The 16,030-nt window shown below is 45.9% G+C and overlaps 1 protein-coding gene and 1 long non-coding RNA gene across 4 annotated transcripts in view; one reads left to right on the plus strand and one right to left on the minus strand.

The window, feature by feature from the left end:
• Positions 1-7,739, minus strand: part of runx3 (RUNX family transcription factor 3) — a 198,081-nt gene extending 190,342 nt beyond the window's left edge. Inside the window, exons 1-2 of one of the 3 annotated variants that reach the window (XM_068011342.1) lie at positions 7,568-7,739; positions 7,233-7,352 (exon numbers count right to left, since the gene is read on the minus strand). In XM_068011342.1, coding sequence (XP_067867443.1) covers positions 7,233-7,290 — 58 coding nt within the window. In that variant the 5' untranslated portion in view covers positions 7,291-7,352; positions 7,568-7,739. The remainder of the gene's footprint in view (positions 1-7,232; positions 7,353-7,567) is intronic. The other 2 variants (XM_068011340.1, XM_068011341.1) reach the window with 2 other exon arrangements.
• LOC137347168 (uncharacterized) overlaps positions 7,698-16,030 on the plus strand; it is a 32,035-nt gene continuing 23,702 nt past the window's right edge. The window contains exon 1 of the long non-coding RNA XR_010968883.1: positions 7,698-7,800. This is a non-coding gene — a long non-coding RNA (uncharacterized lncRNA). The remainder of the gene's footprint in view (positions 7,801-16,030) is intronic.

Here is a 16,030-nt window from a genome sequence, read left to right on the forward strand (position 1 = left end):
TGTGAAGGGGAAATTGACTCGTTACTGTGAGATTCATTAACTCAGCTCAGACTTGGTTTCAGACGTGAGCCTTTTCTGGTCTCTATTGCTCAGCTACTCACTAGACAAAGTTGCTAAACCATGCAAACTAGGAAGATCCCTGTTTCGACATACTCTCTGTGCTGAGTTTGCTGCTCTCAGTCCTGCGCAATTAGCTACACTGGATAAATTTGCTGACCCATGGGGGGAGCTTAGTGAGTCATTTTTAAATTATATGTAGAAATATGGTGAGATTCAATCACCAGAACTTGATTGTTCTTGAGAAACAATTGTGTAAAAATGAATTACGAAAGCAAATGTGGTCGATGGTTCAGTCGTGTAAATGTGCTGCTTTGCAGAATCCTTGGGGTAGAAAATAGTCTACACCCCCTCCATCTTTGGGTACCGAATTGGCATTGTGCAAACAGACCACATTTGAACATACGGGTGCTGTTAAGTAGTGCAAATTTCACCCCGTGCCTCGTTAACATGGGCTACCAATGCTACTCATGCTGCTTATTGGCAACTTGCCTAATTGGGGCTTTGGAAATGGCAGCCTGTACTTCTTAAAGGGGAGCTAGCTGCTGAACACTGGATTCTGTTGTGGACACTTCAAACGTGCCTGAAACAGCTGTTATGAAGGTCATCAGATTCTCAGATGCTGCACTGGGGGTCCTAGTGGATGAGGCCCACCAGTGGTGGAAGGTGCTGTTCATACTGAGGGAGGAAAGGCTAGGGAGTGGGTAAAGAATCTCCAGACATGTGATCAGGCAAGAGGCGGTAGGAGCAGTACATCCAGGACATAGCTACAATGCTGCAAGAAGTCCAATGACCTTGATGAGATGGGAGCAGGGAGTGTTCAGGTGAACCTCTCTTATGAATTGCTGCCTGACAGTTGAGATGAATGTCGCCCCCCCCACCCAAACTTTCTTCCTTGTCATTGTGATCTTGCTCATCATCCTCAAGCTTTTACTTCCTCTCCAGGTGGCTCCAAGGATTAGGGCAAAGTTATGAAGCACGCAGCAGTCGACCATGAATTTTGAGACTCAGAATTCTGTACTGCAGACTCTGCATTGCAGAATTCCTCCTGAACGTCAGGACAGTGGAACCTCTGCTTGACAAGGCTGATGTTCTGCTGAATTAGCGATCTGGTGGACACGTGGCTCTGGTGGACACAGGGCTCCAATTATAGAACTTCTTGGGATCTTTGCTCAGGTTTCTGTTGGAAGGCATGTGACAGGAGAAGGCATACCACTATACCCACTCAACCCCCCCTAACCCCCTGCAGCCATCCCTGTCCCCTAGCAACCAGTCTGATGCCCAATAAGGGGCTCAAGATGAAGGCATCATGACGACTGCCAGGAAACCATGTACAGACCTGGATGTTGTGCTGCCTGTTGTCACACACTACCTGCACGTTGAGGGAGTGGAATCCCTTCCAACTGACATACATTTATAGACCTCAACGCAGACCATGCCATGCTGTGGGTGCAGTCAATAAACTCTTGAGCTCAAGGGAAGCCTGCAGTCATGGAAAACCTCCTGGCCATCTCACCCTGGTTCGCTGGCTCCATTGAGAAGATGAAGTTGTTCCTCTTGGATCGGAGGACCTCGGGGACATCCCTGATGCGACAGTGCACCGCACACTGAGTGATGTCACCTGGTGCAGCCTGGAATGACCATCTAGCATAGAAACAGAGCCACCATGACAGTGACAGCCACAGGCAGTGCTGTCCATACTCCTGTTTTGGACTGAAGCTTGTGCTGCAAAGTGATGCAGCTCTTATGACCACTTCCTTTGTGAAGTGGAGAGGCCTGATACACTGCTCATCAGTGAGGTTGAGGTACGATGGTCAATTCCTGAAGACCTCCTGCGGCCAGGCCTCCTTCTCTCTCTCCCTTGTAGCAAACACAGCTCTGTGGATTGTTTCTTGCTGGTGCTGTTGTTCCTCATCCAGCAGCCCCAATGGCAAATCCAGCAGAACACTCATGACAGCAACAATTATGCAGAATTGTAAAGGCAATATAGCTGCTGTACCTCCAAATGTTGGCCGCCTCGAGGACTTCTGTGTTGGAGATACGGTCCTGCCACCTGATGCCAAGTATTCTCCGGAGGCAGCGAAGGTGGAATGAATTTAGACGTCGCTCTTGGCTGACATACGTTGTCCAGGCCTCGCTGCCATAGAGCAAGGTACTGAGGACACAGGCTTGATACACTCGAACTTTTGTGTTCTGTGTCAGTGCACCATTTTCCCACACTCTCTTGGCCAGTCTGGACATAGCAGTGGAAGCCTTTCCCATGCGCTTGTTGATTTCTGCATCTAGAGACAGGTTACTGGTGATAGTTGAGCCTAGGTAGGTGAACTCTTTAACCACTTCCAGAGCGTGGTCGCCAATATTGATGGATGGAGCATTTCTGACGTCCAGTCCCATGATGTTCGTTTTCTTGAGGCTGATGGTTAGGCCAGATTCGTTGCAGGCAGCCGCAAACCTGTCGATGAGACTCTGCAGACACTCTTCAGTGTGAGATGTTAAAGCAGCATCGTCAGCAAAGAGGAGTTCCCTGATGAGGACTTTCCGTACCTCGAGGCGGCCAACATCCCCAGCTTATACACACTACTGAGTCAGCGGCGCTTGAGATGGCTTGGCCATGTGAGCCGCATGGAAGATGGCAGGATCCCCAAAGATACATTGTACAGTGAACTCGCCACTGGTATCAGACCCACCGGGCGTCCATGTCTCCGCTTTAAAGACGTCTGCAAATGCGACATGAAGTCCTGTGACATTGATTACAAGTCGTGGGAGTCAGTTGCCAGCGTTCGCCAGAGCTGGTGGGCAGCCATAAAGGCGGGGCTAAAGTGTGGAGAGTCGAAGAGACTTAGCAGTTGGCAGGAAAAAAGACAGAAGCGCAAGGGGAGAGCCAACTGTGTAACAGCCCCGACAAGCAAATTTCTCTGCAGCACCTGTGGAAGAGCCTGTCACTCTAGAATTGGCCTTTATAGCCACTCCAGGTTCTGCTCCACAACCACTGACCACCTCCAGGCGCTTACCCATTGTCTCTCAAGATAAGGAGGCCAAAGAACCAGAACCTCCAAATAGTAGATTGAAGATGTTTTAAAGTACTGCTATGACAGCCAAAATTGTTCCACAAGCAGCTGGAAATAACGAACCAGACACTTACCTTAATGGGGTGGAAAAGGCATTTAAATAGCAGTTGTAAAGGCTGTTTCTTCACTGATTCCTCCATGACTTACTAGGCAGGCTTAAGAACTGACATCTCAGGGACTGGCACAAACTAATATCCCCATCAAGGCCATAATCAATGCAAGGACCCTCAATGAAATATTTTAATTGGCTTTAGGCAAGTGTTTGGAACCAATATGGTGGTCGACACACTTTGGGCTGAAATTTATACTCCTGGCGCCAAAATCGGTGGCGGGCGGAAACAAGACATGCCACACGTCGCGGAGCCACTGCGCTATTAAGCACGGTGGCTTATTTAAATAGCCGGGGCGGACTGCCCACCCTGCCCATGACGTGAAGGGGACGAGCTGTCCGTCCCTGGCAATGGTGTCAGCTGCCTGTATGCAGGCGCCTATGCCATTTTTACAGGGCTTCGAGCCCTACCATTCAATTTAAATATTTAAAGGAACATTTAATAAAAACATTATTCCGTCCTTCTCCCACCAGTGTTATGCTTTGGTTCCCTGGACGGGAAATCCGAAGGCACGGGAGTGCCAGCCAGCAGCACAAATATTACACGAATATTGACAGACAGCGGAATGTAAAGGTAATTAATTCATTAATTTAAATTTATTTCAATATGTTAATGGCAATCCCGCTGCTGAGCGATGTGGGGTGGCGGGGGTTGGGGGGTGGGTGCGGTGCCGCCATGAGGTCTTGCCATCGCCGGCAATATTGGGCTGGGTCCTTATGGCATTGGGATGAGTGGTGACCCTCTCCCGGAGGCATTTTCCGCACCCCCACCCCCTGCCGCCCGCCATGACCCTCGACGTTGCGGGGTCTGTAAAATTCTGCCCTTTGGGTGTCTTTCAGTTGCATGTAATTTGCGCTACGAATTCATATTTTGCGGACCATTTCACACCTGAAAAACGTGGGAAGCAAAGTCCAATTTTGTCTCTCCCCTCCAACTTGTACCTTCAAAAGGATTATTTCATTTCTAAAGGAATTTTGTCTTTTTATATATATCCACTACAAATGTTAAGTACAGTGTTCAAAAGGGATATTCTTCCAGGGTCTCTAATTGCTCAACAGCTGTGAAGAATATTCCAAGTGTTTAGTCAATTGTAGCCTTTTGCCAATTGGAATTAAATGAATGTGCTCGGACCTTCCCCAATGCGCACATCTGGATCAGAGGAAAAGTAGGAGGTTTTGAAAATGATTATACAACTTTTTTTCTTAAATAGTCTGTAACTTATTTTGGCAAAGCGTTGCCTTTAATTAAGAACACTGGGCCTGCCGACCACATTTGGAGCTTGACTTTTCTTCAAGTGAAGCAGACTGCCCCCTCTTTCTTTAAATGTTTACGCTCAAGAAGATGTTTATGAGCTGTTCTATGATATTTAGTTACAATTTGTGCTGAGTTGCACAAAGCTGTTTAAGAAATTGTCATCATAATCTTTGTAAACCTTCCAATGCCAAGCTCTTTCATAAAATCTCATTTTACATCATTTTGTGATGAGCTGACCACCAGCCTTTGAATGAACAGTACAGAACAGAGGCATATGTGACTTTGCCATGCATACAGTAGAGGCCTCTCCATGGGAACACCCTTGTGGTGGGCAAAGGTCTTACTTTAAGTGAAGTTCCTGTTAACCGAATGCCCTTTAGCTGGTGAGAGCTGCACTGTTATTTATGGAGACAGTAATATGGAGACAGCAGGTATCTGGAAGTTGGTCAGGAGCAGTGGTACAAACTATTGGTAACTAAACTCCTGTAAATCCCACATGACTGTTGAAATCTCTTTAAATCTGGAATGCAATTTAAGCCTTTGTGTTTAGTAACTCTAATGCTCACCAATAATGATCTGAAGCATTTTTCTGAAAATGTAACTTCCACTGTAACGGGAACAAAACATAACCGTGCAACTAATATTTGAAATTCAGTATAACTCTTTGTTAAACACAATTTTGTTTATCCCCATTTCCCTTTTTAGATTTTACCAGTGCTGCCACCACAGTTATACTTCCTCTTTTAGCCAGGAAGGTTGGGCAGTTGTGGTAGCAGACTTCTCCATGGTCACTGGCAACCAACTTTGGCAGAGTCTTATCTTTGTAATTCAAGTGTAAAGCAGAAATGAAAAAAAAGGCAACACATCACTTTGTGAAAGAAATACTTAAAAACGTTTTTACACAAAGATTATCACTTTCAGGTGAAACAACTGTGAGAGGTAGTTGTACAAGCACTTTCTGCAGTGAGGTGAATGCAACCTAATTTATACAAACAGCTTACAATGCGAGTTACATTGATAGCATTAAGATGGCATCAGTCTACCCCTAATTACTGTCTTTCATAGTTTTTTTCCCATTCACAGAAACATAGAAAATAGGAGCAGGAGTAGGCCATTTGGCCCTTCGTGCCTGCTCCGCCATTCATTATGATCATGGCTGATCATCCAACTCAGTAGCTTGTTCTGGCTTTCGCCCCATACCCTTTGATTCCTTTATTCATTTGTTTCTTGGATAGTTGCAATTTTGCTTTCATGTTGCAGCACTGCTTGATAGCAAAAGTTTTACACTTCCACAAATGTGTTCTCATATTCTATTCAGATGAAGAGAATTAGAGGATTGCAATGATTACACTGGGGAGAAAGGGTTCATGTTCAACTTGTTGAGTGAAATGCACCAACCAAAGTTGTAATTGGCCTCTTGAGTAAAACAACTGCACGCTCTAACCCACAAGTTGAGAACAAAGCAGTCCAATTTTAAAAACCATGGCTGGAAAAGATCTCTTTCACTGAATCCACAGTTGGGGCTACTCACAGAGAACAATGTAGAAGTACTTGCTAAAGGTAACTGCTATACTTCATAGGTGTCACTGGCAGAACCTCAAAAGTAACATAAGGAACTGATAATAACCTTCAGCACTCCAAGCCAGTCATTCCAGTTAGAACACAGCTTACAGTGAAAATGCAACGAAGCTGAAAGGGAGCTGATACCCAGAAGTGATATTCTCAGCTAAGCAAAATCAAATGTTCAGACATCTATTATTTTCATTTAGTGAATCTACTGTTCATACAATAATTTTTATTCCGATTACGCTTGAATATCCAATTCTTAAGATGAGTTTTGCTCTCAAATAAATAAGAACCTGTAAAAATAACGTTCCAAATTCCATAAATGTATCAAAAATAATAAACTTTAAAGTATGTATTAGGAATAAAACAGCTCAAACCCACTTTGGAAAATGTATCAAACTTACCATATAAGAAATGTAAATGAATATTTAATCATTTAGCAATTAAACAATTTAAAGTCAGATTTTTGTGCTCCTACTAATAGAGAAAGAAAATGTAGCCCAACCAATTAGAGTCCTGAGGACAGGGCTTCGGATACAAGGAAGTCAGTGGTACAATTTGAAGAAAAGCTGTAATTTAACACATTCAACCTAAAGCAATAATTAAGTTTTGCTTTATGGGCATCGACGGCAAAATTCAAGATATGGTTTACAGCTAAGACCATTCCATCTAAATCTAGGAAAAGAATATGCCTTTGGCTTTCCTGGTAGCTATTGGGGTGGCCGGGAGGAGGTTGGATACTGGTGAACCATTCCGACAAAGAAACAACTTTAGTCGGTTGGAAATGTTAGCTTTGTAAAAGTGATTAATCCTTGTGGTCAGTACTAACTTCATACTGCGTCTGATTGTCGTAAGTGTATTACAAAGTAAAGAGTTGGAAAATAATGATTTGGTTGCTGTTCTGTTGGTCACAACTCCCACCCTCTGTCCCGTGAAGCCACAAATTCACTCTTAAATACCAAAGCTGTTGAAATTATTAATTCACTCAACCCGATACCAATGTGCAAAGAGTTTTGATCTGTTCCATTTCATTTCATTGTCGTGTAACCTTTAGTCAGTCATACATTGGAAAGCTGCACTGAACTGAACTTACTAGAGCTAGTGATACATCTTCAAAAAGATTACTCTTAGGCTGTGAGGTTTCCTGCCTTGAAAGACAAAAGAGGCCTGTACTCACCCCGCAAGAAGGTCTGTGGATAGGTTGTAAATGAATCGAATATGCTGTTGGATGCCATGGTCCGTTGCAGATGATACTCTCGGTCCTTGTGGTTTTTTTGTCACTCTTTAGAACGTTACACTGAAATGAGCAAGAGAAAGCAGAAAAATCCCAAAGGAAACTGAGTGTCTGTTTGTAACCAAGAGTCTGGGTTTATACTGCCACAGGAATGCTCAGCCACAAGCTTAGCAAGAGCTATATGCAGGCACTCAAAATAAAGAGCGATTATGAAGAAGCAGCAGCAGTGGAAGTGTGGCATCTCTATGAAGTCCCTCAATGAGGGGGGTACCGCTTACCGTAAACGTGTGGAGGTCCAGCTGAGGGGTAGCCTGCTAAAAAAATATAAACCCGCTGAGGTTCAGGTGCAGTCTTGAGATGTAGGCTGCACCGCACTTGTGGTTCTGTGGTTCAAAGTGAGGCCCGAGAGAGTGTCGGCTCAACCAGAGCACTGTGCCTGAAGAATCTCCAGCTAGTCACTTGCTCATTGGAAAACCGTCTCACATGGTATGTGAGGTCATCAAACTTCTTTGTAAGTATGTGGCCCTCGCTATTGGTTTAGAACAGGAGATTGGTAAGCCCGTGGTTGAGTTCTTCAAAATTTGGTTGAATCACTGGGAATTTCTTGTGGCTAACGAGTTGTGAGAGAATCGCATGCATTAAATACTGTAGCTGCTGTGATATCATCAGATAATAACGATGCTCCGTTTTGATCTGAGACTTTTTTTCTTTACTGGTTAGTTTCACTCAGTGTGTCAGCTCTTCTGTCTTTGTGGCTTGAAATGTGTATAGCACTGAGCAGTCGTGGTTTCAGTCCAAACCCCCAGAAAAACAGTTGATGTTCTCAGAATTCAGCTGTGCAGGGCATAAGTTTACCAATCCATATGTTTAAGTTCTACCAGCCCATGTGTTCATCTGACAGTATAACATTATGTAGCAATAACTTTTCTCAGCCATTTGTAATAGATGTGACTGGTTAAGGATAGAGGGTGGGTGGGAGTTACATTTAAATATTCATTTTTAGTTTGAAGAAATACAAAATATAAAATTGATGGGCTAAAAATTGGTCTGCACCTTTTTTGAGCATGGGGGTCGAGATTCGTGGATTCTCTCACCTCCGCCCACCCTGCGCACAGTCCCATTGAGGCAGGCAGCAAGCAAACTTCATGCTGCCTCCTCATTTGCCTGGAGGCGAGTGCCACCTGTGCTACTGGATGGCTATATGCTCAACAGGGGCCCTAACAGCGGGCAAGGCTAGAACCGTAGCATGTGTTCCAACTAGCCTTCAGCTCTTGAAGGCAATCTGTCCCTCTTCTAGGGGAGCTGCACTGGCTGAAAGGGAGCTGCTGCTATTGACTGCCAGTACTGCAATTGCAAACAAAGCAAATGGACACAAAGAGAGCTCTCAGGTTCACAAATGTGGCTCTGGAGGCCTTAGTCATGGAGGTTGACAGGAGGAGAGGCCATGTTTCTGCAGGTGACCAGGAGGCCATCAAGGAACTCCCTCCAAAGAGAAGGGGAACAGGCGGCCAGAGAGGTCAATGCAAGGAGTCTGGTGCTCAGGCCCTGGCAACAGTGCCAAAAAAAGTTCAAGTGCAAGTGCTCAAGGTCAGTGAATGAATCCGCATGTCATCCCATATCCACCACACCATCAACCTCTCACACTACTCAATGCACCACACGCCATCACTCACCTATCAGCAGTCCCTAGGACTTAGGCCTAACATTCACATACTCCACCTCACCCTCACACACCTTCTATTGATGGCAGCCTCACACCCACCTATCACTGCCTCCACATACCTCCAGCTATTCATATCACCCAAACTAGTGCGACACACTCTCTGGCATTCTTCCCTCTCCCTTGCAGGACATGTTAGCAAGAAATAGAAGGGAGCAGAGCAGAAGAAGCATCCCCTGAACTCTATGTAGGAGATGGTGCTCCGCATCACAGTTTCAGCTGCTACAAAGCCTGTTGCATCCAGAGTCACTGAAAACTTTGAGAATGATGGCATGTTTCTCTCTTATGTCCCTTCTGAACTTCCATCTCAACCTCATCATGCTATCTGGTATGAAGTTCAAGAGGCAGATGGTGTGACCATGCACCTCTTGCTGTCCACCCCACCTCCCTTCCCTCACTATAATCATCCCTTTCTGATTGCCTCTCAACCAGCCAGCGCACACTGTTGCTGCCCATGCTAAGATGTAGTCTGAAGCTGAACCTTCTAGGCCAGAGCTGTTCAAGGGTGTCCTGCAAGGCCATCTGCAGTTTCCTCCAGTGACAGTCAGCAGCATTCCACCTATCTGAGATTGCTAGATTTTTGTTAATGAAAGGTATTAAGTGACATGGGGCAAAGGTGTATATATGGAGTTAGGTTGCAGATGAGCAATGATCTGAATGAATGAGGGAACAGGCTCGACAGGATAAATCGCCTGTTCCTGTTCCTATTTTCCTTTGTGTTTGTGAGTAGATGATAATTTTTCATTTTTTTTATTTGAATAGATCAAGCACCCACCAGTTTGTTTGAAGAAGGCTAACATGGGTTGGTCTTCAGAATGAAATACTTCCCCTCATATATCATTTGAAAAATTGATGGAAAACACTTCACTAAAATCATTATTGATTTACCCCTCTGCCTTCCCTTTCTTTTCCTTGGAGACTTTTCACTTTCCCCTCACAGTACAGGATGATATATGTCAAAGTGGGAGTTCTATAAATGTTAGTCTGCTGTAAATATCTTCTTTGGTTCAGTGGTGTCAGTTGCTTTCGTAAGTGCTCTGGCTGTCTTATTTTTAGGCTTCGCATGCCTATATCTACTTGTATGATAATGTAAACTCGGGACATATTAATAGTATCCCCTCATGATCTGAATTGATATTTGTGTCTTTCGGACAAGTGCTTCTTCGATCTATCCATAGATTGACCAAACAAGCATTTGGTGAGATGTAGCCTGATATGAATTGATAGCTGCTTTATTTCATAGTACGTTGAACTTACAGACTGACAGGTAAAATCACACTCACTGTCATGCAGGCTCCCCACCTGCCAGGAATGAGGCATATTAATTTTGCCACATGGACATTAAATTTCAAATTGTTCCTGGGACGAAGAGACGGCCTGATATAAGGGGTTGCCAAGCCCCTGGCTGGAAAGACATTTTTGCATATTAACAGACAGTATTTGTAGACAAAGGACCATTCCCCGACCAACCCAATACACAAAGCCAGAAGTGGTTATACCAGTCATGTGACTACCCTGCTGGCCAACTTGGGAAGTTTTAAATTGTAGGGACAGAGTTTTGAACCGGCAGAAAACTGAATGCTCTGGGATTGAAGCAGACCTCCTCTCCTCCCGTCAGCTCCTATCTCTTTCTCACAGAACTCCAAAACCCACTGACAACACGTGAACCCCAAGAGAGAGCAAAATCTCCTACAATGAGCAAGGTTTAAGAAGAATACTGGGCCCCAATGAAAAGCAAGACCATATCTTCAATCAAGGACTCTGCAGCGAGCTCAAAGCACAGTAACAAAAAACCCTCCTCAAAGATTGTCTCAAACTTTTCCACTTTGTTTTTTCTTCTGTTCTTTTTTGTCCCTATCTGCATGTGTATATCACATATGCATGCCAGCATAGGCGCTTTCCCCCAGACAGTGCAGTGAACACCAGAATTGTGGTGAATGGTATTGGAGGGCAGTGTATGCCTATACCTGTACATCGGGTGCACTTGGAATGCGACCTAGCTTTGGGACTGGTGACCGTAGGAATTGTCCCTAGTTTGCCTATGGATAGGGTTGACCTGCTCCGAGGTAATGATCTGGCGGGGCTGAAGGTGGTAGCCCCACCCCCCATTAGTGAAAGAAAGACCTGCAGGAGGTCAGAGAGACAGGGCAGAGGCAGGAGATGCACCCCAGCAGTTTCCCTGAATATGTAGTGGATCAGGCCATGATCAAACCAGCCCCCCCCAGAGGAGACTGCATTGGCACTGCAGGCAGATGACCATGAGGTCTGCCTGTTCGAGATTTTCTTTGGAAATTTAGGAGACCCAGGGAATGAATTAAATGGATTCTCCCTAGCTGACGTTCAGCAAGCCGACCCAATATTGCGAGAGTTAGCACAGGCTGCCCAGTCTGAAAGTGAAGCAGAGGGAGTCCCTGACTGCTTCTATTTAACGAATGAAATACTGATGAGGAAATAGAGTTCTCCTCACAGACCTGAGAGCAAGGAGTGGGCGGTAGTTCACCAGTTAGTGGTGCCACAGAGGTATCGGGGAGAAATATTAAGAAGGGCCCAAGAGACTACAGTGAATGTACATGCTGGTATATGAAAGACCAAAGCCCGCATAAGACAGCAGTTTGACTGGCCAAAACTCCACAAAGATCTGGTGGAGTACTGCAGGAGTTGCCACATGTGCCAGGTTGAGGGGAAACCCCAACATACAGGGAAGCCTGCACCCGTAAGTCCTGTACCGGTGTTAGGGGGACCCTCCAGCAAAGGGCTGGTGAATGGGAAGGGATCCCCGCCAAGAACAAAAGGGGACAAGCAGGCACAAGGCTGTCAAAAGTTTGGAAAGGGAAGGGGAAAAGTGATCAAGAGGGCAAGTTAAAGGAAGACTGGGAGGAATTCCAGATGAAAACCCCTACTGTCTGGTCAGCCAACCCTGGAAAATTTGACAAGTTAGACCCCATATCCTCCTATGTAAATAGAAGCACCCCACCAGAGTTGCTGACAGCATTTACAGGAACCTGCAGAGACAAAGAAAGACCTGTAGGGGGCAGAGAAACCGTGAAGCGATGCCTCACCTAGTTGAAGTACCCCAGGGGCGTGCAGCAGAGTCTGCACAAATACCTGCAGGTAGGAGTGTCCCAGAGAACAAAGGGGAGATTAATGAAGAATCCTCCCCCACAGTCAGAGGAAAAGGGAACCACCCATCCCCTGAGGTCAAAAGCCAGTGCATGACTCAGCAAAGCACTGAAAGAGAGTTCAGGATAGACCCAGACACCACTAACTCTCCTGGAAAAAAATTACCTCAGCAGGAACAACGGTCGTAGGCAGTCTTTGAAATGGGCGAACTGAAGAAAAAACAAAGAACCACGTGTTTACTGGGCTGCTAAGCAGGGCACAATTAAAGCAGAACTGGCAACAAAAAAAGACAGGCACTTTTAGCAAGTTTTAGGATTCACGAATGAATGGAAATGAATGAGAGAAATGCAAGGTTTTCTGTATCATATATTTTCTCTCAACCCTTTTAATGAAAATGCACCTCAAATTGCATTTCATTCCCCTGGGTGTGGAGGTGTCATGCAGGCCCACACCTGCCAAGAATGAGGCATGTTAATTTTGCCACATGGACATTAAATTTCAAATTGTTGTTGGGAAGAAGAGAAGGCCTGATACAAGGAGTTACCAGGCCCCTGGCTGGACAGACATTTTTGCATATTAATAGACAGTATTTGTAGACAAAGGACCATTCCCCGACCCATCCAATACACAAAGCCAGAAGTGGTTATACCAGTCATGTGACTACCCTACTGGCCAGCTTGGCAAGTTTTAAATTGTAGAGACAGTGTTTTGAACTGGCAGAAAACTGAATGCTCCGGGACTGAAGCAGACCTCCTCTCCTCCTGTCTGCTCCCATCTCTTTCTCACAGAACTCCAAAACCCACTGACGACATGAGAGGGAAAAGTCTCCTACAGTGAACAAGGTTTAAGAAGAATACTGGGCCCCAATGAAAAGCAAGACCATATCTTCATTCAAGGACTCTGCAGCGAGCTCGAAGCACAGTAATAAAAAACCCTCCTCAGAGATTGCCTCAAACTTTTCCACTTTATTTTTTCTTCTGCTCTTTTCTCTCCCTATCTGCATGTGTGTATCATGTATGTATGCTAGCGTGGGCGCGTCGTGTATCCGTAGGCATCAACCGAATTAGAGTTTAAGTTTAATAACATTTCACCTTTTCTCTTTAAACCTAAGAAAGCCTGTTTGTGCTTGTTTCTTTACCTTATAATTGGAAAGCGGTGAACAAGGATTCAGCAAGGGGGAGCTAAAAACAGTTTGTTTGAAAATAAAACCCTATTACAGTAAGACCAGGTGAAGGCTGAAAGGGAACCCTAGACCTCTTTCTCTTCTGGTCATAACACTCACTTAATTTGACACTGCGACCTATCATTGTGTATTAATAAAAATGAAAATTGCAGCTTAAATTAATTAGAGTTAGCTGTTGTTATTTAGCTCTTTCTTGGTTCTGCATGTATAAATAGAACATTAGAACATAGGAAATAGGTGCAGGACTAGACCATACGGCCCAACGAGTCTGCTCCACCATCCAATATGATCATGGCTGATCCTCAGACTCAACTCCACTTTCCCACGCGTTCCCCATCTCCCTTGATTCCTTGAGAGACCAAAAATCTGTCTATCTCAGCCATAAGTATACTCAACGATGGAGCATCCGCAACCCTCTGAGGTAAGAATTCCAAATAGTAATTTAGCTGACCACACAAGTAATTTTTTTGCAACTGTGAAATTCAGAAAAATACTAGGGGCAAAATTCAATAACCCCCGAAAACAGGCGGGGGGATCGCGATGCATGATTAACCTACGCCCTTTGCTTCCAATGCAGGCAACATACCAACGTCAGGCTGTCTACTAATATGCAGCCTGTGCTGAACGTGCTGTTGAGTGGCTGTCCTCTTCAGCAGGGGGCACAACAGAGGAGAGGGTGTGCTCCAAGTTTCTCTGACGCTACACTGGATGCCTTGGTAGAAATGGAGGAGAGGAAGAGAGATGTGATCTATCCACAGGAGCCCTTCCAGAAAAAAAATTGCGAAGACAGTGAGAGCAGATAGCCATAGAGGTCAAATGCCAGGAGTCAAGCCCCAAGGACCTAGATGCAGTGCTGCAAAAAGTTCAATGACCTGACATGAGTGGTTGAGGTCAGTGAATATATCTTTAAATGCCATATCCTCCCAATTGCACCACTCGCCTCACATATTGCAGAATGCACCATGCCCCATCACTCACCTACCAACAATCTTTATCAAACATGATTCATACCTAACATTCATAGCTTCACCTCCTCCTCATGCACTTAAGCACTGTTGTAAGCCTCACGCCCACATCACACAACTTGCATACACTGCCAGCTATTCAATCATGACAGCTACAATAACCAAACATTGCGCCACACTCACTGACACAGTCCTGTCACACTTGCAGGACAAGGTGGTGCACAACAGGAGGCAGCAAGAGCTAACTGGAGGGGGACAGGCAGGGCCGCATGTCCTTATCCTGGTGGAGGAGACCGTGCTCGCAATCATTGGAGTGCACATGCCTGAGGCTGTGGCTAGAGGTGGGGCTGAAACCATCGAAGATGATGGTGTCCTCATACCTAATCCTTCATCTCATGTTCCACCTCCCCCTCATCCCCCAATCTCTTCTGGTTTACAAGTTACAGATGGTGCAATCGTGCACCTCTTGCTTTCTCTCGTCCCTGCCCCCCCACTCCCCACCACCACCCCACCACAAGCCAACCTCTGTGCCTTCTTGTTTTAGACACCGAGGAACTGCCACCTGGTCAAGCAGTGGTGGAAGAGCAACAGTTGAAAGAACGAAAAGGCAGCGATGATGAAGAAGGTATTGCAGTCGGATGAGTTGTTCACGTATAGTCCAGTCAGAAAGGAACAGTGTTGATTGCCCCCTCCCTTCCTCTTCCACCTCCTCTTTTTTTGTATTCATTCTTGGGATGTGAGCGTTGCTGGCAAGGCCAGCATTTATTGCCCAACATCAAGTGCCCTTGAAAAGGTGGTGGTGAACCGCCTTCTTGAACTGCTGCAGTCTATGTGGTATAGGTATACTCACAGTGATGTTAGGGAAGGAGTTCGGGCAATTTGACCCAGCGACAGTGAAGGAATGGCGATATAGTTCCAAGTCAGGATGGTGTGTGGTTTGGAGAGGAACTTACAGGTGGTGGTGTTAACCTGTGGCTGCTGCCCTTGTCCATTGAGATGGTACAGGTCAGGGATTTGGAAGGTGCTGTCAAAGGAGATTTGGCACGCTGCTGCCATGCATCTTGTAGATGGTACATACCACTTTGTGCTGGTGATGGAGAGAGTGAATGCTTATGATGGTGGATTTAGTGACGACCAAGTCGACTGCTCTGTCCTGGATGGTGACTTCAATTTAGCTAGGGCTCCTTGATGCCGCACTCAGTCAAATGCTGCCTTGGTATCAAGGGCAGTCACTCACACCTCACTTCTTGAATCCAGCTCTTTTGTCCACGTTTGGACCAAGGCCGTAATGAGATCTGGAGCTGAGTGGCCCTGGTGGAACCAAACTGAGAAGATTGTTGCTGAGTAAGTGCCGCTGGATAGCACTGTCAATGAAACCATGGGCAGAATTTTCCCGGCCCATTGGGGTTTGGCTGGCAGCCTGGGAGGCGGGAGGGCTGGCAATATACTGGGGGAAGGCATTGGGAGGGGTCCCAACATCTTCCACTGGGTGGCCAACTGAGCCACGTAAGGGCCCAAATAAGGGCCACATCCTGCCCTTGTGGGCACTTTGTCCACAGAGGGAGGGTCTGCCGCTACATGGAGAGACGACCTCCCAGCAGGATCCCGGGGGTGCCCTCCTTAATGGGTCCATGGCCCACAGAAGGACTGGCCATCGACAATATCCGCCCATGTGGCAACGGCGACACCAGTGCACCACGATACCCCAAGTCTCACCGGTCGCCGGAGCTTGCGTGCTGCACCCTGGCTTTCC

The sequence above is a fragment of the Heterodontus francisci genome, chromosome 31 (assembly GCF_036365525.1).
Source record: "Heterodontus francisci isolate sHetFra1 chromosome 31, sHetFra1.hap1, whole genome shotgun sequence".
Lineage (NCBI taxonomy): Eukaryota > Metazoa > Chordata > Chondrichthyes > Heterodontiformes > Heterodontidae > Heterodontus > Heterodontus francisci.